Source organism: Caretta caretta, chromosome 1 (genome assembly GCF_965140235.1).
Source record: "Caretta caretta isolate rCarCar2 chromosome 1, rCarCar1.hap1, whole genome shotgun sequence".
Lineage (NCBI taxonomy): Eukaryota > Metazoa > Chordata > Testudines > Cheloniidae > Caretta > Caretta caretta.
Window position 1 is genome coordinate 57940238 of NC_134206.1, and position 27124 is coordinate 57967361.

The 27124-nt window shown below is 45.5% G+C and overlaps 1 protein-coding gene across 1 annotated transcript; it reads left to right on the forward strand.

The window, feature by feature from the left end:
• Positions 1–1805: 1805 nt before the first annotated feature.
• Positions 1806–18907, forward strand: EBPL (EBP like). Its single transcript, XM_048849587.2, has 4 exons — positions 1806–2023; positions 10675–10744; positions 12743–12881; positions 18406–18907. The coding sequence occupies exons 1-4, from the start codon at positions 1838–1840 to the stop codon at positions 18644–18646; spliced, it is 636 nt and encodes a 211-aa protein (XP_048705544.2). The 5' UTR covers positions 1806–1837; the 3' UTR covers positions 18647–18907.
• The last annotated feature ends 8217 nt before the right edge of the window (positions 18908–27124 follow it).

Sequence of the window (27124 nt, forward strand, 5' to 3'; positions counted from 1 at the left end):
GGTCCTCTATCTTGATGAAGGCATGGTGTGAGAAATTAACTAATGGGATTTTAATTCCAGGATTAATGACACCTCATAAAACTTCTATACTGTATTCTTGCATTTGGAAAACTGCTTTTGATGGCAGTGTAACTCCTTTAGGACCACCCTCTGCTCTAAATTTGTCTCCTACTAAAATGGCTTGAAAGGGCTCTGGTACCCTGATAGGCAAGGCCTCTGCCCTCAGTGACAGTAGGGGAAAGTCTCTCAAATCACCTTATTTACTTAATGCTGGCTATGTGAAAGGAGCTTTCTAAACTCTCATGGACCCTGCTCTGAGGAGCTCACAATCTAAGGACAGACACACAGAGAGGGAGGTTGGGAAAGGGGGAACAAAACCAGGCAAATTATATACAACTAGATTCACTTTAAGCAGTATGGCAGGAGTGGGTCTTTAATGAGGACTTAAAAGTGGACGTTGCAGATGAACTCAGGAGCATCAATAGCCAAGTGAAAAAAATAACTAACAATTAAATGGCAATGTATCAAATATAAAAATTAGAATATTTTCCTGCCCTAAAATAAATGTTGGGCCCTAAGTCTAAAGCATTTATATTACTCTTTTGGTCTACCACAAGCTGAACTGGAATACCTAGTTAACATGCAATTACATTGTCTTTCTATTTGGTTAATGGAAAATAGAAGCATAAGTTGATGGCAAACGTCTGAACAATTCATTAGATACAGATGAAGAGCTAGTAGGATTATGACACAGAAGGTACCTATAAAATGAAACTTGCCCTGAGGTGAAGTGAGTTTTGTTCACTTGAAAACATCTGGTACTACTGGAGACAGGATACTGGACAAAATAGACTTTGGGTGTGATCGAGTGTGGAAGTTCCTGTGTTTAGTTAGAGTGGCTATCCTAAAAGAAACATACTAGCTCAATCACAAGGTACTGGGCTCAAGACAGGAATGGCTGGAGAAAATTCTATGGCCTGTGTAGTGCAATTTCTGGTCAGAGACAAGCTCCGTCTAAAGCTTGTATTCCAGACAGTGGGAGAAGAGTCCTTTTAGCCTCTGATTGTCAGGGCCCCGTTTGCTCTGCCACAGCATAGCAGCCTCAGTTAGGCATGGCCACTGTGACAGTCTGACAGTCTCTATCACCACACATTGTCCTTTTTCAACTCCCCAAATAGAACGCTGCATTCTAGGGCCCCTGTGACTTCTTTTTTCTTTATGGTTGAGTTTGACATTACCAAAGGCAAACTGTATGAGCCTTCCTGCAGACAGGTAGTGACACCCCAGAGCCACCTTCCTGCCCAAGGCAGCTGGTGGGTGCCCATAACCCTAACACCTTCCCCACCATCTGTCTCTCTCTGCCCAAGGATGAGACAAGGTCACAGTGATTTCCCCCTGCTTCTCTGTGCCAGGGGCTGCCGCAGGCTGGCCGTGCCTGTCTCTCTGTGCCAGGGGCTGCCGCAGGCTGGCAGAGCCTCTCTGTGCCCAGGGCTTCTGCAGGCTGGCAGCAATATTCCCGCCAATTTTTGACAGGCCGTGTGCGCGAAAAAATTCTTCTGTGCAAATTTTTGTGCATGCGGTGTTTCATCATGTGCGGGGGGGGTTTAGGATCTGTGTGCAGGCCACAGCTGAGAGGGAACAGTGGCTGGCGGTGCCTCCCCGCCTCTCTGTGCCCGGGCCTCCTACAGGCTGGCAGTGCCCCCTCCCCGCGTGCCCGGGGCTGCCGCAGGGTGGCCCGGCCCCGCCCCCGGCCCTGGCGGTGGCCGCTCTGTGGGCTGGGCCGCCGGCCGCGTGGGGTGGAGCCGGGGGTGGCAGCCGCTGCCGTGGTGAGCGCGGCATGGCCGGGCGCGGGTCCGCAGCTCCCCCGCTGCTCAGCGCGGCGGCGGCGGGCTCGTTGGCGGTGTGCGCGCTGCAGCTGGGCCTGGCCTGGGCGCTGGGCCGGAGGCTGGGCGGGCGCTGCCCGCCGGCGGATCGCTGGGTGCTGGGCTGGCTCTGCTACGACGTGCTGGTGCATTGCACGCTGGTGAGTGCGGCCCGGGCCGGGGGCAGCCCGCGCGGGGCAAGGCTCGGGGAATGGCCGGGCCCACAGTGGGGTAGCGGGAGCCGGTGCTGCGGGAGAGGAAGGGGGGCTGTTCTGGGGCATGGGGCTGGTCAGAAAAGGGGGCGCCGCGGTGAGGAATGGGGGGGACGCGGCTTCCCTAGCTCAGCCCAACACAGGCGGGTATGAACCAGACCCAGCCTGAGGCAGTTGCCAGAAGCACTCTCCCCCTCCCCCTCCCCAGAAACAAAACACAGCTGCCCCCCGCGTGGTAAATGCACCCCCATGTCTCCGCGTCATGGGCAAACTACTCTCCTGGCGCAGACGCTGCCTCGCACTATTGCGGCTCAGTACTGGGCGTTCAATATTTCAGCGGCCCGCAGACACAGGCAGTAACTCCAGCTGTCAGAGGGCTGGTTCCTACTTTATCAGTGGCCATGGCCCTATAAATCTGACTACCCTGGGCAAGAGTTTGGAAGCATCATGGTTTGCTGCTGGTCTTACAGGTCCTCAGCCTCTTGAGTCACTGAGGCTTCTGGTAGGATTTGATCAGTTTTACATTTTTAAATACTTCAGAAGCCAAGTCAATGTGCCCACTCGGCAAGCTGTACCGGACAGCCGTGTGGGGGGAAAACCTGCTGCAATCTTTTTTTCACAAGAAAATTAAGACCACCCAGTGGTGGTGGAACTTGTAGGCTGTGTCATCTTCTTAGGGCTTTGTAGCTGCTCTGTCAGTTTCAAGTCAAAGTCAGAATTATTTGTTTAATTGATTAGAAGAACTTAGTGAAAACTCAGTTTTTCTCCCAGTTCATCCACAGAAAGATTACTGCTTCACTTGATGTTACAGAGAAATCTTAACTCTTGCTGAAATTTAGAGGGTAGCTGAAAACATTTAAGTGAAACTAGTTCTTGTATCCAGCCAAGCACTGGAAAAATCACTGTGTGTTTGAGATTTGGACCACGTATGTCCTTTGTAATCAAACAGCCTTTCACTTGTCTCAGGAAATCAAAATGTTATATTCAGCTCTTTTATCACGTCTGGGACATCAACCACAACACATGCAATCAGTTTCTTTGCGCTTCTGCAGCACATCATGACTTGCATCACTAAGTCCTGAGACAGACCCATGAATCCAAGCACTGGGCAATATCTTACGGGTGATGGGCTCACTTCAACAAATGCATCTTGCCCATAGCACATAATTATGTCCTGATTTTCAAAAGTCTCGCTGACTTCAGTGGGAGCTGAAGTTGCTCATCACCTTTGAAAATCAAGCTGTGAATGTGCAGGGCAATGCTCCATTTAATACTGTGGACAGATTTTATACAGAGTTCAGACTTGGTTGATATCAATATTTTACACATCTTTAACAAAGCATCCTGAAAACTTTTCAGCTGACAGTCAGTTGCTTTCACAGAACTCCACCTGCCATCCTACTAGTTCCAGAAAGTGGCTTTGATCTCATGACAACACGCTCCTTTCACATTTGCTAGTGACATGGTGAGGAAATGCACAGATTGTAATGATGGAGCAATTTCTGAGGAATGTTATCCATCACTGTCAACTAGGTTCAAATTATGAGCAAGCACATGGGACATAAACATCAGAAGAATGTTTGTTTATGTAAGCCTGCACTGCGTCTTTCAGTGATCCCCTACAACCTGTACTGCGGGCCATGAGATTGGACACTGCTCTGCCCCTCTCCTTTCTTCCCCACAACCTGATGATGTTGGCTCCCATCCCTTCCTTCCTTTTGCTCAGGGCTGAACTACTGCGTGGAAGAGGTAGTAAGTGGAAGCTGGCAGTCTTCTCTGAGTTCCACCTAGCCTGATCTAGGCTATGTTTTCTAGGTATCTAACTGCTTTCCTCATTAATTAGATTGGCAATAACATAGTCCCTAGTGGCCTTCATAGAATCTCTCTCTCTCTCTCGCTCCTTTTTTGGGGTTATAGAAATTTCTGCTTGGGGAGGCAGTTGTTGTGAATATAGATTCAGAAATTCCAAGGCCAGAAGGGACCATGGTGATCATCTAGTCTGACCTCCTGTATAACACAGGCCATAAAATTTTCCCAAAATAAACCCTAGAGCATATCTTTTAGAAGATACATACATTTAAAAATGGTCAGTGATGGAGAATCCACCATGACCTTTGGTAAATGGTTCCTATGGTTAATTACTCTCACTATTACAAATGTATGCCTTATTTCTAGTTCGAATTTGTCTATCTTAAACTTCCAGCCATTGGATCATGTTATACCTTTCCCTAATAGATTGAAGAGCCTATTATTATATATTTGTTCCCCATGAAGATGCTTACAGACTGTAATCAAGTCACCCTTTAACCATCTCTTTGTTAACCTAAACAGATTGAGTTCTTTGAGTCTATTGCTATCAGGCATGTTTTGTAATCCTTCTTGTGGCTCTTCTCTGAACGCTCTCCAGTTTATCAGCTTCCTTCTTGAATTGTGGGCACCAGAACTGGACACGCTATTCCGGCAGTGATCACACCCGTGCTAAATACAGAGGTAAAATAACCTCTCTACCCCTACTTGAGATTTCCCTGTTTATGCATCCCAGGATCGCATTATGTCACCGACAGAAACTCTTTTCTATCCCTTCATTGTCTAGGAACCATATCTTCAGCCCTCTCAAAAACCCCAAACAGATGTTTCTTGCTATATGACCAAAAAGTCATCAAATTTGGGCTTGTTGGGACCAAGGTGAGGAGCAAGTTCCAGAGTCTTGGAGCCCTCACAGACACCCTTCCAGCCTCCCCAACTGTTATAACAAAGGAGATCTCAGCTTGAGTGCCTCTCCTGATAGCAGCTGTGATGGCACAGCAGAGGGAGAGAGGCGATCCCTTGGATAGGCCAGTCCCACCACTTAGAGCTTTGTGAGTCATAACCAACATCTTAAACTTCACAAAGAGGCCAATTGGCAGCCAACACAGATCCTGGAACACTGGTGTCATGCTCCCAGTCTGATATCCCATTCAGTACGTGAGCTGCTGCGTTTTGAACCTGTTTCAGTCTCCAAATGGTTTCCAAGTGTAGCTCCACACAAAGCACAGTGCAATAGTCTAGTCTGGAGGTAGCAAAAGCCTAGATAACCGTTAAAGTCTGCGTCCAAAAGGACAGGTCAGAACCTCCTAGCAAGACACAGACGGCAAAAAGCTGCCCAGGTTACTGCTGTAATGCTGTTGACACACTGCAGCGTGGGGTGTGTCTAAGAGCATTCCTTCCCTGCGAACCCTATTCCCTAAAAGGACTGCTTTTATGTGTGCAAAAGTTTTCATGCTCATTCAGTGCTTGGCACCTCTGCTGCAGGTGTAATTTTTGATGGTTTTTGGGGTAGGTAACAGATTAAGGTTCCTTGCTTATTCCCTGTAGACCTCCAAACAGCAAACTGATTTGTAATAACTTCCTTGCTGGCCAGGTTAGAGTCAAACCAAGGGCTTACAGATGAAAGGTTCCCTATTTCATTCGTAATCCCTTGAATCATCTCATTCCCTTCCCCTCATTCCTCTTTCTTGTGCCCCCTCAGAGCCTCTCCACCTTCTTGGACTGTTTCATCAGCTGCCAATAGAGGTTGAGCTTATCAACATTCAAATAAAAACCTAAAGATAAATACGATCGATTGGGTCTTCATAGTGATCGCTGCTTCTCAGTTCAGTCCTGTCACATAGTGACAGTCCTTAACAGCTGCAGCAAATTAAATCTTTGGATGGCACACAATCAGCATCCTTGCCCATTTTGTCCGAATGGAGACAGTACTGTGTGAGATGCATTGGCAGGAATGGTAAGTAAAATATTTGATATATATGGCCTGGATCCTGGCTGATGTGATGCTTAAGCAAACTGCTGCTATGAGAAGCCACCTGTCTTCTTGTATGGTGTCATAAATATAAAGGGAAGGGTAAACCCCTTTGAAATCCCTCCTGGCCAGGGGAAAGCTCCTCTCACCTGTAAAGGGTTAAGAAGCTAAAGGTAACCTCGCTGGCACCTGACCAAAATGACCAATGAGGAGACAAGATACTTTCAAAAGCTGGGAGGAGGGAGAGAAACAAAGGGTCTGTGTGTCTGTCTATATGCTGGTTTCTGCCGGGGATAGACCAGGAATGGAGTCTTAGAACTTTTAGTAAGTAATCTAGCTAGGTATGTGTTAGATTATGATTTCTTTAAATGGCTGAGAAAAGAATTGTGCTGAATAGAATAACTATTTCTGTCTGTGTATCTTTTTTGTAACTTAAGGTTTTGCCTAGAGGGGTTCTCTATGTTTTTGAATCTAATTACCCTGTAAGATATCTACCATCCTGATTTTACAGGGGGGATTTCTTTATTTCTATTTACTTCTATTTTTATTAAAAGTCTTCTTGTAAGAAAACTGAATGCTTTTTCATTGTTCTCAGATCCAAGGGTTTGGGTCTGTGGTCACCTATGCAAATTGGTGAGGCTTTTTATCCAACATTTCCCAGGAAAGGGGGGGTGCAAGTGTTGGGAGGATTGTTCATTGTTCTTAAGATCCAAGGGTCTGGGTCTGTAGTCACCTAGGCAAATTGGTGAGGCTTTTTACCAAACCTTGTCCAGGAAGTGGGGTGCAAGGTTTTGGGAAGTATTTTGGGGGGAAAGACGCGTCCAAACAGCTCTTCCCCAGTAACCAGTATTAGTTTGGTGGTGGTAGCGGCCAATCCAAGGACAACGGGTGGAATATTTTGTACCTTGGGGAAGTTTTGACCTAAGCTGGTAAAGATAAGCTTAGGAGGTTTTTCATGCAGGTCCCCACATCTGTACCCTAGCGTTCAGAGTGGGGGAGGAACCTTGACATATGGTATGTCTGTCTGTCATGTCCAACGATGACATCATGGCAGCTTGTGTCTTCTTGTATCGTAGCACAGGCCCTGAATTCCTTCCCTCATCTCTCCCAGCAGAAAATCAGTCTGTTCACTAGGGTCATGTGTTTAAAATGCAGGTCATTTTTCAATGTTACTAGAAGTTTAATATTGAGATCAGGTATTTTTTAATTGATTTTGTTTCACCAAGAGTGCCAATTGCAGCATATAAATAAAATATACCACAAGTGAAACGGCTAGATTTGTTTTAATGAGGTCTGATGACAAAGTGGGCAATGGGTTGACATTGTTGTGTTGGGATATATACACCATCCTACCTCTGAAGGGATTAATGTGGGCCTCAAAGGCCAGTAAACCCACCTTGTTGCACCTAGAGGATTAATTAAAGCCCAGCTGAAGAAGGAGTTGGGTGATGACTATAAAGAAAGGGGGCTGTAGGGAGAAACTCTCTGGAACTAGAGAGTGGAGAAGTTAGGAGGGTAAAGGATGAAGCCCAGGGAGAAAGTTGGCCCTGGGCTCCTTCCCTAAGTAGAGAAGTCTGGTAGGAGAGACACAGAGCAATATGGGAGGTAGAGCAGGCTGCAGTGGTGTGCAACCCTGATAAAAGGGTAAGGTGTGGCAGGTGAGAGAGACCTGGCAGATGTTCAATGGAGGAACAGAGCAAGGGAAATTTGAGACATGAAAGGCCAAGCCTGAGGAGGGCAGAAGTTGGTTTGTTTGTACTTTTGGAGTGGGATTTATTAGGGGATTCTATGGGAGATCCTTGCGAGTCCTGGCTCTGAAAAAAGGGTGAACTTAGAGAGGCTGTGAAAGAGACCTGCTGACAGGCTACGGTAGGAAGAAGTCCAGGGAGGCAGCAGAAGGGAGTCGCTCGACGGAACAGACAGTGGCTGGAAACCACTGTAGCGGGGTGACCAGGGTTTCCCTACCAGCTACTGGTGAGGTGACAGCCCCTGAGATGGGGATAAGCTCAACTGCGAACCCTGAGAGGAGGGTGTGAGGACAATAGGGCTGAAGACCTTTTGTAAGGATTATTGTAGGATTCTCTATAACCCCAGAAGGGGTAGAACTAAAATGCAAACTGGCCAGAGGCCCAAGTTGCGAGAAGAGGCAGATCACCACAGGACTGGAGCAACCATCAACAAGGGGATGTACCAGCAGTGAGCCAACCATTCTACTATTGTCCTTTTCCGGTCTCATAATTTTATTACTGCTTGAGTTTTGTGTGGCTTATGTGACTTAGCAATACTAATATGTCACTAACATATCATTAGAAAAAAATATTTAGCCAAGGGGGTTTTAAAAATATTAGGGGGGCAGGGATATAGGTTACTAATATATGCACAAGGGACTAATAATGCTTCATTTTAAGTAGAACAATTTGCTTGATCAGTTTTTGCAATTGGCCCAATATCTGCTTTAAAACGCTTACAACCCTATCCCTCTGTTTTTCTGGATTCCTTTTTTAAAATACAGTTTATTCTGTGTTCTTGTTCAGTTTTGCTAATGAAGATGCAGCTGCTGCACAGAATTGTGTTTAAAAAACAGGGGTCCCTGAGAATAGGAACCTCAGGTCGAGGGGTGCTTTACCATGTCATCAGAAATTAAAGACCAGGTCTGTGAACTTTACTGACAGGATTTCTCATCATAAAGACTAAACTAAACAATCTAATCTAGGAATTTATATGGCCTCCATCACTGTAGTACCTGAGCACCTTATCTGAGAGTCCGTCAAAAACATACTTAATGATAGATTTGAAATATAATCAAATTATGCAAAAAAAAAAAAAAACCCTCAAACCCTCCTGTGTTAAAGCTGAGAGTGGAATGATGAGAGTTTTGTGCTTTTTCAATAGTAATTCAGCCATATTGTACATGTTGTGTTTTTTGTCTTTGCTGTTGGGTACACGGGTTTCTCTTTGCTGCTTTCCTACTTATTATGTTCAATATGGATGGACTGAAGATTGGGCATGGAGAGTCCGAGAGTGCTGCTTTGCCTTAGATATGGTGATGTCCTGTTCTTTTGCCAGCCCCTGTGACTTTCTCTTCCTGCCTTTCTGTCTTTGCAGCAGGTGGATGAAGAACAGTTGCTGATGCAGTTGTGCCTCTCTCTACTGTGTGTCATAGAATATCAGGGTTGGAAGGGACCTCAGGAGGTCATCTAGTCCAACCCCCTGCTCCTCATTCCTTGCAAGAGGATGGAAGAATACTGAGCAAAGTGGTTGGGAGGTCAGGGTGGGGCCAGGGCCCAGAATGGAAAATTGTGCATCGTTGTCATGGCTGAGTTACAAATCCAGTACGTTTTTCCAAATCTGCCAGGATGCAACCATGTGTGTTTATGTTTTTTTGTTTGTTTGTGTCAAACAGTCCTAATGAGGAACTCTTTCACCTCTAGAAAACCTTCTTTAATCCAGCCCAGGTTGTAATTCCCTAAAGGTGTTCTCACGTGAAGGTTGTTCAGTGCCTTCCGACTGTAGAATGAACTGTTGGTCTCACTGCAGTTCCTAGTGGACAGATATCACAAAGATGAACACCTCATCAGATAATTGAAGATAAATGAACTATCCTATGCTATCTAGAGGTGATCCTTCCAGAACAGGGTTGCAGCATGCTGGTACAGCTCTGCAATGAAGCCTGCTCTTCTGGTGCCTGGACTGTACTGCTCTGAGCAGAAATAAACACCTTCATCCCGCAGGGCTGCCAACCTGGAACTTTGCCCAGTGCCACATTTGACAGAACTGTTCCCTCTTGTCTCTTATTGGTGTTCTCTCCAGAGGGGCTGACATGGCGTTCCCTGTTCTTGTAGTCATCGGTATGATCCCCCGCAACTCCAGAGCTTTTTATATAAATACATTGGTACTACTCCTAACCACTGGACTTAGCTCTCACCAGAATTGATTATTCTTAGAATTTATTCATAGGGTAACCTTTTTTTAAATTGTAACTAGAGTGAGGTCAGGTAGTAGTTCATACCCTTCATGCTGTTAGTACAAGGATAAAATTGAAAACAACTTTATATTTTCAGGGAGATTTCAGAGGCTGCTTGTCTTTCTTTGCTGTCACAGTCTTTGATTCTCTTACGTTCTTATGCTCTGTAACTTTCCTTTCTCCAACTCCCTTTCACTTCCCTATCACTGGTCTTCTTACAAGCTTTTCCTGGCTTACTATGAAACATTCCTGGCTAACAGTTAACCATCTCTCCTCCTTTTGGTGCCACTGCACTCCTGTCAGAGCTCTCTTCCTTCACTCACCAACTGAATACTGGAATACTTTTATGTTTTCTGACTGAAGGTGTGACATAAGTGCACGATTATATCATAGTTGACTCTGGATCTTGGGAAAGTGGGTTTTGTAGCCAGTTGAAATTTGCAAGTTTAAATGTCTTGGTTCTGATGTCAAATTTGTTGGACACCCACAATGTGTTTGCCTAGGGGGCTTATGCATATGAGGGAAATGGAAAAGAAGTGTGGAGAGTAGACCTAAAATACTACAGTTGATGCTTTACAGCTCGAAATGGTCCTATTTCTTTAAACAGAGGGGTCTCAGGCACTACAGGATTACTTGAATGCATGCTGGTTGATTATTGTATAAAATGCATTGAAAGGCATGTCCAGTATGTGGCACTGCTGAGGTGTTTACACACCGGATTTCTATATTTATTAATAGTTTCCTTATCTAATCTATGACATTCCTAGAATGTCCTACACCATATTCTGAGTGCTAATATGAATGTTGTCTTGCTTCAGTGAAATTAGAACATATTTCTGCCTTGTTTTCCCCCCTTAGGAGGGCCCCTTTGTGTACCTGTCTTTAATAGGAACAGTGGCAGAGTCAGACAACATATTTGCCTCTCTGTGTAAGTATCATTTTCATTTAATGATGGCAGGAGTACTTGTCAGGTGTAGGGGTATTGGGTGTGGTGGCACAAGGAACCGTAGGGTGCATATGTGGCCCCAACAGATATTGGTAGCCAAAGAATCCAATTTCATATACACAGTAAGAGTGGATTTCATATAGACAGTCACTCAAAGAAGAACAATTGTTTATTTTTATGTGTAGGGAAAGCTTTGAGGAACCAGAATCTCCTGGTAGTTTATATCCAACATTTGGTTTACTTTATGCCCCGATGGCGGTCTGGGGGAATGTCCCCTTTAGTCCAAATCATCTATTCCAAAAACAAAACCCAGCAACCACTCTGCCTTTGAGAAAGTAAGGAGGAAAAACCAGCATTACTAAGGTCTAATGTGATTATACCATAGCCTCTGAGTTTCCTCTGCAGTAAGTTTATGCTGCTTGTGATGACATATGAGTGGCTAAAAACACACTGCTGGAGCAGCATCTTGAAGAGACTAATGTTTAGGCTGATTCATTGCTTGTTAATTTAATGAAGAGAGCAACATCATTCTGATTTCACATCCGCTCCCTCTGTGATGAAGTCTAAAGCTGACATTTTGGGAACTTAATGTATCTAATTTTCTTGATATTTGTTCTTACTGTAAAGAAGTCTTGTTAGTTAAAATGCAGCATCTGTGACCCTTATATCATAATAGGGCTACAGAACAAAATGACAACTTCTGTTTTTAATCTTTTGTTTTGATAAGCGGCCTGATCCTGTCATCTTTGTGCACCCAAAATGCATGGCTTAGAATGGGAGTCAGGGTGAGACAGACAGGACTATGCCAATTTTCTTTTCAAAACCCTTTATGCTTGGGGCATCTGTACTATACTTCAAAACAATCCCAAATATGGTTGTGTCTTCGCAATGCTATTTTTGCAGACACCAGTCCATATTGTTAATAAACATACTATAGCATGAACTGATAAAACTGAATAATTGTCTTTGCACTGCAGAAACTAACACAAACTTGTATATCAAACAGCATTAGTGAACTGTTCTGTCATTCTAACTCAATACAGACTGTCACTCAAGGACAGCTTGACTTACTTGACTTTTGTTTCTTTAAAGATTGTTCTGTTCCCTCCATGATGCCAGTGTGTTATATCATTAAATATTGAATCCTATTTATTGAATATCTTTTCCATTAGGACAGTTTTTTAATTAGAAACTTCTGCATCTATCCACCTAGGTATTTCTGTGGCCTTCATCACCATAGTATAAGAGAATCTGCCCTTTCAACTCTAGGGGAAATTATTTCTCTGTCAATTATGGTAACTGGCTCTGGCTCTGTAGACAAATGTGTGCAGTCCATTTGCAGTTACTGTCTTATTTAAATGTTGATTCCTTATGGATGTAAACTAGAAAAGGAGTCCAATTCTTCCCTCATTTAATATAGCTAGTACGGCTGCAGGTGTAACTGAAATCAGAATTTGGCTGGAGCGCTGTAAAATATAAAACTAATTTTAAGGTGTTGGGGGAAATAGCTGAGTTCTAGAAACAAATCTTCAGGATTTGTCTAACCACAATTATCCCCAGTGGTTAACAAGCTTTTTCATTTTCCTCATGTGTACTTTAGGAATAAAGACAGCACAAGAAAAGTCTTTTTCTAGATTTCGGTGTGGTTTTTTTCCTCTATAGAAGTTACCTGATGAACATGGACGCCTACGTTCAGGGAAAAATTTCCTTTGAAAGAAATCTATATAATCCATCACTTGAGCAAACAAACAGTGGTAATCTCATTTCTGAAACACTTGGATGCTCACCTCAAACATCATTTCATAAAGTAAAATTTTTAGTCACCTAAGTCCATTGGGTGCTTAGGTGCTTTTGAAAATGTTACGCATAATCTTCCATCAGTGCAGGGGAGCAATATTGTCTGTTCTCCCAGACTAAGGAGTTATCTTCTTGAATTGATTATACCGGTAATAGAATTAACTGTTATGTTAAATTTTTTAGGGAAAGAATATGGAAGAGCAGATGCAAGGTGGCTTTATTCTGATCCAACCATTGTGTCTCTGGAAATACTAACTGTTGTTTTGGATGGCCTTCTAGCTCTGATCCTCATTTATGCTATTATCAAAGATAAGTACTACAGGTAAGTCCTGTTAGAAATCCAACAATTACTTGGTGCAAAGTACATGAATAGAATAGATTCTTGCATCAGTATGTTGGCTGGGAAAAATTGTGTATTGTAGAAAACTAGGATCTGAAGTAACACTTGGGCTATTGGGCTGCCTTCAAGCTGCAGAAGTCTGGGACACAGGAGAATATTATGAGAGATGACATTTGACTGTGCATCTTTGTGTGCTGTGCAAGAAGTTGCTTAATCTGTTTCTAGCGAGTATTTCAAGGACAATTGTAACAGTAGGCAACCATGTTCTACTAACTTTATATAACCTGAGCCTCCACTCCAATGCTTTAGCACCTGCAAGGGTAGAGCCTGCAGCCCCTAGATGAGTCCCTTTTGCTGATTTGAGATGGTTGCAGGACAGCTATCTCCACCTGATACCTCCTTGAGAGCAGAGGATCTTTCACCCCTAGGAACATGCAGGCAGCAATTGTGACTCCCGGATCAATCAAGAGATCCTAATTATAGTGTCATTTAAACAATGTACTGTCTTAAAAGAGATTACTTTTAGTCCCACCTGGGCACAGCTAGAGGAAGGTGCCAAAACTTAAGCTACAAAGATGAAGGGTGGGTAGTTATGTTCTTACTTGATATTATCGGTGTCTCCATTCATAGCTGTTCCTTGGAGCTACCTGCTAATAGTAGCCTGAAAGTCAGTGATCCCTGTTCTAAGATGAGACTATCTGCTTTTTGAAGGGAAACCCAGTATTTCCAAATACTGTCCCCTCCTGCATGGGTACCTAGGTCAGTTAGTTTCACTATACTTTGGTTTGGAGTATGTGCAGTCTTGTTTTTCTTCGTTTCCCTCGTTGGAGTCTTCAAGCACAGAAACTGGTGCTGGTCCCTGTGTGTATTCCACATGTGGGTACACGTGCACTTCATGCTCCTGAGACTGGAGAATTGGCAAGTAGTGTCCGTTGGTCCACTCCTGTACCCTGGCATTCCTCATGCTCAGTACCCAGGGTATGAGGTAAGGTGAGGTGTGGCCTGACGGCCTCCACAGTTCCTTCCCACCACCACATGGGCTGAGTTGGAATCCTCTGGGTCCAAAGCAGCTTTATCATCTTACCTGTAAACATATTGTAAATAGTTCTTAGAATTTTACTGTTTTTAGTGCTTTTCTAGTAGCTTTTTAGTTACTATAGAGTAGTTTTTCCCCATCTCAGGGACCCTTCCCGCTCCCCTCTCTACCCCCAGGAGAAGGTCTGTGCCCAGAGTTCTGGGGTTTAAGAACCGTATCTCTGGCCCACGTTCCTTCTCTGCCAGCAATAACTATCCACGCTGTCTTTATTGCTTGGGGAGGCTCGCATCTCTGCCAAGTTCAGCTTCTGCTGCTCCTTCCCTACCCAAACCCAAAAGGGAGGAGAGCTTCAGCTGAGGATGCAGCTCATGGAGAAAGCCAGGAGACCCCAGTGAGATCCAGGCTGGGAGGATCCTCCTGTACATCGGCCTCAATCTACAAGCAGCTTCCCTCTGAGCACTATCTCTGGAGCAGAGGCCAGGTCTGTAAAGTCTAAGGACTCATTGTTTCCGGCCTCTCATTAGGCTAAGGGGCACAGTGATGTACTTCCCCAGTGCACAAAATTCTCTGGCAGACAATCTCGGCAGACACTGCTCCACAGACCACGAGTGGGAGATTCACAATTCAGTCCTAAATGAAACCTTCACTCAATGAGGAATGCCATCCTGGGACCTGTTCACTTCCCAGAAGAACAACCTATTCCTCTCCAGAGTAGTACCAGCTCAGGACTTCTATCATGAACAGAACATCTGAGGTATGCCTTTTCTCCCATTCCACTGCTCCTCAGGTTCTGGGGAAAATTTGCCATGAGAAAACATAACTCTTTTTTATTGCACCCAAGTGGCCCAGACAAATTTGGTTTGGTTCTGAACCTCCTCAGAGTGTCAACCCACTCTCCCATCAGCATTCAATCCTTCCCACTTCTGCTAACTCAGGAGAACAGTGGGATAAGACATTCCAATCCAGACTCTATGGACCTCATAGCCTGGTATTTGGATGGGCGTCAAATCTAAAGTGTTCATGTTCAGAGGTCATTCAAGCTCTTCTCAACCATGCCAGAAAAGACACTACCAGAAGATATATCTAGCTGCATGGAGGCATTTCTCTATCTGGATGCAACCGAACCAGTTCTTTCCAGACACAGCAGGTGTTCCTGCTATTCCAGACTACCTTATCACTCTCAAGACATCGAGCCTTTCTATCAGCTTGCTTCAGGTCCACCTAGCAGCTATCAGTGCCATCCACCCTCTGGTAAAGGACTAGTTTAGTTTTACTCACCTGATAAGAACCAGATTCCTGAAGGGTCTCTCTAGAACCTTCCCGCCAGTAATGCAACGCCACAATGGGACCTCAATCTCGTTCTCTTACTAATTACAGAACACCCTTTGAACCCTTGGCTATGTGCTCAATGTTCCATCTGTCTGTGAAGGTCGCCTTCCCTGTCGCTGTCACGTCAGACAGGAAGGTGAATGAACTGGCAGCGCTCGTGGCCAACCCGCTACACACCATATTCCATAAGGAAAAGGTTTCCTTTTGCATTCGCCCAGAATTCACCCCAGAGGTGTAATCTCCGACTTTCACATCAATCGATCAATTCACTTACCGGTATTCTTTCCAAAACCCGATGCTTCCAATGAGGAGAGGAGGCTTTTTTTTTTTTTTTACCCCTCCATGTCAGACGAGCTTTAGGTTTTACCTACAAAGAACAGAACCAATTAGAAGAACACCTGGACTTATTCATCCCTGTAGCAGAGTGATGATGGGAACAAACGTTATCTGCTCAAAAGCTGTCTAAGTGGATCTTTGGCTGCATCATCTTCGCTATCAGTTAGTCCAGCTTCCTCCCCCAGATGGGATGAGGGCCCTTTCCACTAGACCACAGGCAACCTCAATGGCATCCCTTTGAGAAGTACCTATACTGGACATTTGTAGGGCGCCTACCAGGCGTTCCATCCACACCTTCACAAAGGATTACACTTTAATCCAAGCCTCTTCCACAGATGCAACCACTGGGACAGTGATATTACAGAGCTCTGTACTGCCCACATTCCTGCACCTCCCTCCTGTTCAAATACTGCTTACCAGTCATAGTCAGCCACATGTGGAATACGCATAGGGACCAGCACTTGCAGAAGAAGAAATGGAGGTTACTTATTTCGAACCTCCAGTTACAGGTGTTTGGTCCTGATCTGTTTGTATTCCACTACCTGCCCTCCATCCCATCTGCTTCACATCACATCTGGATTTGTGGTAAAGAAGGAACTAGAGCAGAGGGGGACAAACTACAGCCCGCGGGCCACATCCGGCCCACAGGACCCTTCCCTCTGGCCCCCAAGCTCCTGCCAGGGAGCAGGGTCAGGACAGGCTTGCAGAGGAGCCAGCCCAACTTCCCGGCAGCGTGGTGAGCGGGGAGAAGGCTACCCCTGGCCCCTCCCCTTCTGCTCCCTCCCTCCCTCCTCACAGTCACCGTTCCCCCTGCACCTGGACAGCGTGGCTGCAGCTCCAGCTGGGTGGCACGGCCGTAGCGCGGCCAGACCTGGTGCTCCACGGCCAGGGGGAGTTCGGCGTTGGGGGAGGCGAGGAGCAGGAGGAGTTGTGGGGGGGGGGGTCAAGGGGCCTGGGCCCTGCTGCCGGAAACAGGGGAAGAGCAAGCCAAGGCCCCCCTCCACCTCCAGCATGCTTGGCCCCTGTCCACAGCAGCCAAGCCCAGGCAGGGAGCGAGCCCTGCCCGACTGCCAGGGAGAGCAGCCAAATGAGCAGGGGAAACGCACAGGGAAAGGACTGAGCCTCCCTTTCCCTCACCCCACAGGTAACGTGGGGCGGGGAGAGCAGGGAAGGTTGGATAGGGGCCTGGGGGGACCGAGGGGGGGCGGTCTGGGGGTGGGGAGCAGGGGAGATTGGATAGGGGCAGGGGTCCTGGGGGTGGTCAGGCACTGGGGAGCAGGGGGGATTGGATAGGGAACAGACATCCCGGGGGGATGGTCAGGAGGCAGAGAGCAGGGGTGTTTGGATAGGATGCAGGAGTCCCAGGGGGCAGTCAGGGGTGGGGAGCAGGGGGGGTTAGATGGGGGTGGGAGTTCCAGGGGGCTGGAATGGGGGCAGGGGCCAGGCCACACCTCGCTGTTTTGGGAGGCATAGCCTCCCCCAGCCTTCCCTACCTGGCCCTCCATACAATTTCTGTACCCAATGTGGCCCTAGGGCGAAAAAGTTTGCCCACTCCTGAACTTGAGAAATGGTCAGTCTGCACCTCCCCTTATACTTTTGATACTGAGCACAAGGAAGACCAGGGCGCAGGTGTGGACCAATGAAAGCTATTTGCCAATTTTCCCATCTCAGGCACATGGAGTGCATGCTTACCCCCATGTGGAATACAGGTAAGGATCACACATCTTGAAGAACCTCCAGGTACAGGTAAGTAACCTCCGTTTTCTTCTTAGAGTCTTCTCAGATTGAAAGTTATTTGGATAAGAAAATAAATAATGGGTTCATGTATATTTATATACACACAAGCACCTTGAATTAGGTATAGCACTATTGCAAAACTTCTGTTTGCCAGACAGTCAGTCCTGTCTACACGACAAATTCAACAGTGTTGAGAACCTTGTTACCAGGGCATGTTAAAAAGTTTTATTTTGTATGGAATCTAAATGTGGTTCTTTAGTATAGCTAGAAGCTGGGGCCTAAGCAGCACTGGTAGATTAAGCATATTTCATCCACTGATGGTGGCTTAGTAAACTCTGTGAGTTTAATGTAAACGTTGCTTGTAATGATTAGCAGACCAAAAAAATTATCTGGTTAAGTTGTACAGGTTAAAAAGTATATTGGTGCTTTGACTGACTCTGTCTGGCAAACAGAAGGATTGCAATAATCACTCACACATGGCATGGGCATAGCGACGAGCACTCGAAGAAGAAATGGAGGTTAGTTACCTGTAACTGGAGGTTCTTTGAGATATTTGGTCCCTATCTCTATAATGTGAAGCATTATATAAGTGCTAGCATAAAGTGGCCAAAAGTTTGTTGACAATTTTTTTCAATGAAAACTGCTGTTTTGTTGACACCAAAATATTTCTTGGAAAAACATAGGGTTTGACAAAAATTTCAGAAAGAATGTTTCTCAGGTCTAGGATGGAATTTTTGGTCAAAACAGGGGAGAAAGACTCCAGAAAAAGATACTCACCTGAGATGAGATCCAGGTTCATGTCCCTGCTCTACCTAATTCGGAACAAGGACTTGAATTTGTGTCTCCCATGTTCCAGCTGAGTCCCCTAATCACCAGACTATTGGCTATTCTGGGGTGGGTTTCATGATTGTTTTGGGGAAAAAAACTTCAAAGGTCTCGTTTTTGTTCTGCATCAGAACTAAAATACATTTCAAAACATTGAAAATTATGTGTGAAACAATTGGTTTTCTGGACAACACTAATTTTTATTGCAGTTGCCTAATTGTTTGTTCTTCTTCCTCTTTACAGGCATTTCATACAGATTACATTGTGTGTTTGTGAATTATATGGTGGTTGGATGACGTTCTGCCCAGACTGGCTCATTGGAAGTCCTAACCTAAACACCAGTAACTGGCTTTATCTGTGGGTCTACCTGGTATTTTTTAATGGCATATGGGTAGTGATACCTGGACTTTTATTGTGGCAGTCTTGGTTAGGACTTAAGCAAATGCATCGTGAAAAATCAAATACTAGAAAGAAGATTAGATGAAGATAAGACCACTTCATTAACCCCATTAATTGAGAGATTTTAAATTGTGAGTGTAAGCAGCATTATTGTTTTTGCAGAGACGCAATCAACTGTTCATCTTTGTAGATCACATGTAAATTTTGTTGTAGGACATTGTATTTCAGGCTGATCCTTTCTTAAGAGGAGGAAAATAATTTACATAATGAAGTATATAAAAGTACTCAAACCATTTGCCATATTATTACACTGCATACAATAATAAACAATATATTTTATAACAAAGTGGCGTGCAGATCTTTTTCTTTTATTCCCTCCTCAAAATAAAAATGTTTTTATCCCGCTGGAATCCTTTAACTGCCTGAAGCAAGCAAGCAGTGAAATAATCAAGTTGGCTTTAAGACCTGATTCCACAGCCCTGTTCACCCTTCAATCTCCAAGTATCATCAAAGTTCAGAGTTTCATTTATATCTGTAGCAGATTGTTTCTCATATGTCAAGACTCTTAGCAACAAATTTTTACTTATATGGAAAAGTATTAATAATGCAATCTGTCTACTTAAGGTATTAAATCTGAATGAGAACTTGCTGCTTTATCTGTGCCTCAGGAGAGGGTTATGATAAATGCCCTCTGCCTTTCCTTCCCTCCTCCCCACATCCCTCTAAAAATGTCTATTTCACAATTTAAACAGACCTGACTGGCTCCAGGGATGTATTTGCTTCTGGGTGTTGAGACTGCATATATGATTTTACCTTGGATTAAACATTTCAGGTGCTGGTAAAATTTTACCTATACTATATTCCGAAAATGTTTCCTCTATTTGATTTCATCAGTTTCATGTTCACAGATTAATTCACAAACTGTGGAGACTAGATAAGCAGCAGCATTCTTTGATGCAACAAACAGCTTATAACAAACAAATGAGTCATTTAGTTTGTTCAGAAAAATCCATATGCTTTACAGAGGGTATATGGAAGAGTTTTACCTTCTTTTCTTTTTCCTTATCAGGGAAGGAAATAAAGTGTGTGATATCTATACATTGGTGAATATGGCTCACTCTTTACAGGAGGATAATAGAGGACTTTGCCATGAGCCCCATGGAAAGGGAAGCGTATTATTCCAGTGTTCCACAATGTGCCGGGAAGCTGAGGCAGGACAGTGTATCACCCCAAGTGCAGCTGTTCTGCCTGGCTTATAGGGAGGCGGAGCCAAAGCTCAGTCCACTCCCCACCCTTGCGAGCCCACCTGAAGTTGCTGGTGCAGTGGCTCTGCTGAAGCTGCTTCCCCTGTCATACAATGCAGGTAGACAATGCAGTGGAGTAAAGGGGCACCGTACTTCCCCGTGCAGGCCTGCAGAATGGGTTACGAACTAGCCCCAGATAAAGAAAAATCAATCCACTGGGCATTCTTAGTTACAATACTTTTTAAATTAGATGGTGGGGTTTTGTCAGTTACTTTTAGACCACATTGCTCTTTATTACTCGGTATGTTTGATATGTACACTTGAGCAGGGTAACTTGTGTCCAGAAAAGGATTATTTTTGGAAGTCCAGGCAATATTTTAAGTGCATGTAAGGACACTACCACCACAAAACATTTGTTGCTAAATCCTTTAGTCAAGTACGTCTGTCCCAATAACCAGGCTAACTGCATCTCTGACCTCTCCCTGCAGCGGGCCCCCATCAGGTCTCCAGCCGCTGGCCATCACCTCTCTTGGGGTAGACTCGTGATTCTCCCACTCTCAGACCAGGTCTTGAGCTGCTAGACCCTGGTACTAGCTGTGATTTCCTCAGCAGGTCTGACTTATCTTTAGTGCCTGCGTTTCTGCCCCTCGGGAGCTATGACCAGTAATACCCGTTGACCAAACAGCTTTCTCAAAGCACTGTATTGGTTATTTAGAATCAAAGCATTTCAGAGAAAAACATCTTAAAATGATAGCCAGTCTGTAGGCATGCCTGCCTGCCCCTAAGGCTTACCACCTCCTGGAAGCTGCAGAAGGGCCCAGCTCCTTCAGACATTGCCTCAGAACCTGTCTCTGTGTCCATGTCAGTCTGTTCCCCACACAAACAGCTCACTGGCAGCTCCCCCTCCCTCTCTCCAGAGAGTCTTTGTAGCCATGTAGTGGTCTTTTGATTTCCTCGGTTCCCAGCTTTGGCAAAAAGGCTGTGTGTCTTTGGGCTGGAGCCTGGAAGTAGCATCTTCCCTGCTGGTAGCCTGTAATTGCCCCCTAAGTGTATGTTTGGGAGGCTGCTTATCTAGACCCATTCTGTGGCTTTTCTGGGGGTGGGGTTTCCAACAGCCTGCTCTTAAGATAGATTTATACACTGATATAGGAAAGTCCTGTAACTCAATTTAGCTATACAGTGACTGTCTCATTAATACCATAGGTACCTGGTCAGTAAAATTATTATACATTAGTATTACTAAATTACATCCACCACTGCTACTACTGCCCCACTCAGAGAAGAGTAAAAATACTCTATGATGCTCTGTTAGAAATAATTCTCTTTCGTCGAAACTCATGGATTATTGCTGTGAGGTATGGACGTCACTGAGTAATAAAGTGAAGGATAGATTGTCTCTTAGTTTAGTGGGTTTAGTTTTGTTTGGTTTTAACTTATCGTAGTCTCTGTTTGGGAGGTGGTGGGAAATTGCTTGTTTAAAAAATAATCTGATCTGTGTTGCATTCAAGAAAATAGTTTGTTAAAGTTTTGCTTTTAAAAAAAAAGGCAACTAAAATAGCTCAAACTATTCCAAAGGGGGGGGGGGGAATAACTATCAAATCCGTGTATACACTGGAAAATTTGCATAGTGTCCCTTATCAACAGCATTACAAAATCCTCTATGGTGTCTCAAAGGGAAAAAGCAGAAAGGGATTTTTAAAGTGAGACGTGTTTCCAAAGGAGGAAGAGTCCAAACAGATGGTGTTGCACATGGAAGAGCAACTCCACACACTGCAATGCCTTGGGGAGTCGAGAAGAGAAGGGGAAAGCACACAGGCCGAGACTGGAGGAGAAGAGAGAATGAGTAAAAAGCAGGTAGCGATAGAGAGGCAGGTTGGAGAGCATTAATCTGAGAGTCAAGGAACTAGGAAGTGAGAGAGACTGATGTGGTCCTTCCAAAATACTGTATAGCTGACGCTTCACTTCTCTGTGCACTATGTCCCTGAGGGTATTCCAGGGAGTCCAAGGGCCCCGCTGATCAACTCCTCCCTCTCCCAGAGGCTACTGAAGTCAAACCGGGAGATTTTAGGTGCTAAAAGTCCGGCAGTACAGTGGGGCTAAGGCAGGCTCCCTACCTGCCCTGGCTCCGTGCCACTCCTGGAAGTGGCCGGCACGTACCCTTGGGGGGGGGGGGAACGGGACAGAGAGTCTCCGCGCACTGCCCCCGCCCCACGCACTGACTCCACAGCTCCTATTGGCCAGGAACTGCAGCCAATGGGAGCTGGGGGCGGGTGGTGTCTGTGGGTAAAGGCAGTGTGTAGAGACCCCCTGGCCCCCCCCAGGGGCCGCTGCCAGAGGGATGTGCCAGTTGCTTTCAGGAGCCACCCCAGGTAAGCCTGTACCCCTCACTCCCTCCTGCACCCAAACGCCCTGCCCCAGCCTGCTGAAAGTGAGTGAAGGTGGGGGTGAGTGAGCGACGGGGGGGAGGGGGAATGGAGTGAGCAGGGGGGAGGGAGGGGCGGGGCCTTGGGGGAACGGGTGGAGTGGGGGCAGGGCCTGGGGCTGAGCAGGGAGGCTTAGAGGTCCCTGAAAATTTTTAAATCAAAATGGAGGTCCTCAGGTTGCTAAGGTTTGAGAACCGCTGCACTATGCATATGCCCTAACATTCAAACACCCTGGCCACAAGAATAGCCTGGTAGGTGAGACTTCAGAGATCCACATGCACCTCTTAATGCTAATATTTTAGATTCCCCAAAGATTCTGGTGTAAACAAAGGCAGTAACACAGCCTGGCTATTTATGGCTGAGGATGGCTATCATTAAGAACGGCACTGTGGAAGGTATTTGAAATGCACAAGATGATTTACTGGTCCTACAAAACAATAGTGTTGGACACTGAGTGGATGGATTTATTGGAGATACCCAGGGGTCTTCATATTAATTATTTTTATAAGATGTTAATGGTAGTAATCAAGAATTGCAGTCACCTTTTCTGAGATGTCAGTTAATTTTTACTAAAATCTACTTAGAGGAAGATGATTTACTGACTGTAAAGCTTTAAAGTCCTGGAACTATTTTTAATATAATCCTTATGCACTAAGTATATTAATCCTGTGAAAAACAGAGGGATAAATATTTTCAATATATTTAATGGAATAAAAGCACTTCCAAATAATGGTTTTGTTTCGTATAATTGCACGTTTTATTTAGCAAATTGAAGATTGAGAGCCATAAGGAATAAGTCATAAGAACTGTTCATGGTAATAAGTACTATAAATTGTTATATTTCTGCTAAAGGAAAAATATCTTGTTTCCTAAAGTAAATAATTGCTCATAACTGCTAAAATGGTGTGTGATTTGATTCTAAGAGACATTTTTGTTTGTTTTTAATCTATCAAGAAGATAATCTACAGTTCAGAATAAAAGTCTGGGGTAAGGGTGACAAAATAACCTAGTCAGGTGGCTAGTTATATATCAAACTCCACAAGTCTCATGATAATGATACTTTTAAAACTTTGGTAAAGTGAGTGACTATTTGATAAAATGATCAATCAATTTTACCACTTTTGATGAAAATTACAATATTGTTTAGATAAAGGCTCAATCCTTTTTTGTGAAAGCCAAGATTATAACAGGGTTCAAAAAAGAACTAGAGAAGTTCATGGAGGATAGGTCCATCAATGGCTATTAGCCAGGATGAGCAAGGATGGTTTCCCCAGCCTCTGTTTGCCAGAAGCTGGGAATGGGCAACGGGATGGATCACTTGATGATTACCTGTTCTGCTCATTCTCTCTGGGGCATCTGGCATTGGCCACTGTTGGAAGACAGGTTACTGGGCTAGATGGTCCATTGGTATGACCTAGTACAGCCGTTCTTATGTTCTTATCCTGCTCCATTTGAAGTCAGTAGATGTTTTGACAATGAGGCCCTGAGATGGCACGGGCATGGTAAAACAGTTAGCAGAAGCGGGATCTGACATTTAATACATTTTTACATTGCAAGGGAAAATGCATCGGGGGAAAAAAAGCAAAGTATATGTTGCCACTTGGGCATGTTATGAACCAACACAATGCAGATAAATTCAAGAAGTGCTGTAAATCAGCTCAACAATATGAATAGTAAGTCTCAAGAAAAATCTCTAGACCAGAAAATGAAGCTGGTGATAAGTCCCATGACATCCTCTGAGACAGGAGACGCTGTCAAGTCACTGCCTAGAGGGAAGTGAGAGTTTTTTCTGTAAGCAGGATGTTGATAAGTCAGCTTAAGATGCTTAAGGTCCCCACTGCTGGGAAAATAAATCGGCCTCCTACATGTGGATTTACATATTTAATCAATGTGCCTTATTAAAAACCTGTTCCTGCTTCCATTGGCTTCAGCACAAGCAGATCTGGCAACCTGAGCTGGGTTTTTAAACATTCATCTAATGGGACCTTCTGTTTTTCCTTTAGTCACCAAAAAGAAAAAAAAAAAGTAATTCTGTAAAGTTGTATTTAACGTGCATAACAAAAGCCAGTGACTCTGTCCTTGAGCTGCTGTCAGTCTGTAATTCACAATGTTGAGTCTAAGGGCCTGGCTACACTTGCAGATGTAGAGCCCTTGGAGTTAAACCTGCCTTCGGAGAGCACAGCAGGGAAAGCGCTACAGTCTGTCCACACTGACAGCTGCAAGCGCACTGGCGTGGCCACATTTGCGGCACTTGCAGCGGCATTGGGAGCGGTGCATTATGGGCAGCTATCCCACAGAGCACCTCTTCCCATTCTGGCGCTGTGGCTTGTGGGAAGGGGGCGAGGGGGCGGGGCATTCTGGGTCCTGTCCCAATGCCCCGTGATGCATCGGTTCGCATCCCAGCAATCCCTCTGCTTCCATCCACGTTTGGTGCCATCTTTCAATGTTTTTTGTACTGCGCGCTCTATCTTCCCTTTTGGACTGCGGGAATGGAGCCCGAACTGCTGAGGAATATGTTGACGAGTCTCGTCAGCACGTCATGTTTGGCAGTTGAGTTATTCCTTAAGATCCAAATTGACAGTGAGGGCTCCGACAATGATATCGACGCGAGTAACGCACACGACACGAGATTGCTTGTGGCATTCATGGACGTGCTCACCGCCATGGAACACTGCTTTTGGGCTCGGGAAACAAGCACCGAGTGGTGGGATCACATCATCATGCAAATCTGGGATGACGAGCAGTGGCTGCAGAACCTTCAGATGAGAAAAGCCACTTTCATGGGACTGTATGATGAGCTCACCCCCACCCTGCGGCACAAGGACACGGGATTGAGAGCTGCCCTGCCAGTGGAGAAGCGGGTGGCTATTGCAGTCTGGAAGCTGGCAACTCCAGACAGCTACCGATCGGTCGCTAACCAGTTTGGAGTGGGGAAGTCAACCGTCAGAATCATGTTGATGCAAGTCTGCAGGGCCATTAATCGCATCCTGCTCAGAAGAACCGTGACTCTGGGTAACGTGCATGACATTGTGGCTGGCTTTGCACCAATGGATTTCCCTAACTGCGGAGGGGCGATAGATGGGACACATATTCCAATTCTTGCACCAGCCCACCTAGCCTCTGAGTACGTTAATAAGAAGGGGTATTTCTCTATGGTTCTCCAGGTGCTTGTGGATCCCCTTGGGCATTTCATTGACCTTAACGCAGGCTGTCCTGGAAAGGTGCATGACGCACGCATCTTTCGGAACGCTGGCTTGTTCAGGAAGCTGCAAGCCGGGACTTTTTTCCCAGACCAGAAGATCACAGTAGGAGAAGTCGAAATGCCCATTGTGATCCTTGGAGACCCCGCTTACACTTTAATGCCGTGGCTCATGAAACCCGACACAGGGAGCCTTGACAGCAGCAAGGAGAAGTTCAACAACAGGCTGAGCCAGTGCAGAATGACTGTGGAGTGTGCTTTTGGACGTTTAAAGGGCTGCTGGCACTCTCAGATGCTGGACCTGGCTGATGACAGCATCCCTGCCGTTATATCCACGTGCTGTACCCTCCGTAACATTTGTGAAGGGAAGGATGAAAGATTCACTCAGGCATGGAACTCGGAGGTTCAACACCTGGAGGCTGAATTTGAACAGCCACAGAGCAGGGCTATTAGAGGGGCCCAGTGCGGGACTGCAAGGATTAGGGATGCCTTGAGGGAGCAATTTGAGGCTGAAAGCCACCAGTAATGTTTGGTGCCCTGCACAGGAGTGAAGTGCAGCGATTCCAATGTTGTCAGGAATCTGTGTTTGCTAAGTATGATACACTGACTTGCAGTGTCTATTGATTTCCTGGGCTAAGGTATCTTTTACTTTATGCAATAAATAATAAAGAATGTTTTCAAAGCCAAAAAATCCACTTATTGAAAAGAAAATGCATTTATTGAAAAGAAACACAACTGCTTGGGAAACAGAAAGGGCAAGGGGGTGGGGTGGGGAACGGTTCAATCACAGATTTGCATATGTCCTGTTATCATACACAGCCTTCCTGTCTGAAGTGCTGTGCAATGAGTGCTGCACTTCAGGATGGTTATACTGCATGGTGATGGGGATTGAGTGGAGCGGGTAAGGGTCGTAGTTTTCCGGGCTGAGTGGTGAAGCTACAGGTGTTGGAGGCAGCTGGTGGCGATAAGAACCCAGATGTTGGAGATAGTGGGTTGGAGGTGACATGGGGGCACAAGGGAAAGAGCTTTGGGATAAGGGCTGCAGGGTGGGGCGGGGGGCACGGTAGTGCTCCGCCTGCATGGCTACAAGCGCCTGGATCGAGTCCGCTTGGTGCTTCATGATGCTTATCAGCTGCTCCGTGCTTTGCTGCCGGAGCTCCTCACTTTTTTACCGCGCTCCTCATTCTGCAGGCGGATCCTCCTTTCACTCTGTCTCCACTCCTACAATTTTTGATTCCCGTTAAGGGACTGCTGCATGACTTCAGGTAGCATGTCGTCTTTGCTTTTACGTGGCCTCTTCCTAATTCGTTGAAGTTTTTCGGCCGGTGCTAACACAGACAATCTCAAGGTTGTATCTGTAAAGGCAAAATGCAACAGTTAACAGAGGCAGCATTGTTCACACCAGACAGAGCAATAATTCCCCTGTACTTTCAGGGCAAGCACAGTCTACATAATAGCATAATTTGCCCGTCCCAAAGTGAGCGCACATAACTCCCGGGAGTCCCAAAATGGGAGTAAGCACAGGGTCAAGGGGGACTGATTGTTTCACGGCCATACTGTCCTCTAGGTTTCTGTGCCTTGGGGAGAGCCAACAGCTGCAGGGGCCCCCTATACTGAACTGTCTCCACATTTTCCACAGGAGTTCGTCCTGGAAGATATCTCACTGCTGAGAGTGACGTGGGAAGCGAGGGAGGGTC

Excerpts from the sequence above, each read along its gene's own strand:
- EBPL (XM_048849587.2), top strand. The coding sequence starts at position 1,838 with ATGGCCGGGCGCGGGTCCGCAGCTCCCCCGCTGCTCAGCGCGGCGGCG. Across the intron at positions 10,745-12,742 it reads CAACATATTTGCCTCTCTGT|GGAAAGAATATGGAAGAGCA; the intron begins GTAAGTATCATT and ends TAAATTTTTTAG. Across the intron at positions 12,882-18,405 it reads ATCAAAGATAAGTACTACAG|GCATTTCATACAGATTACAT; the intron begins GTAAGTCCTGTT and ends TCCTCTTTACAG.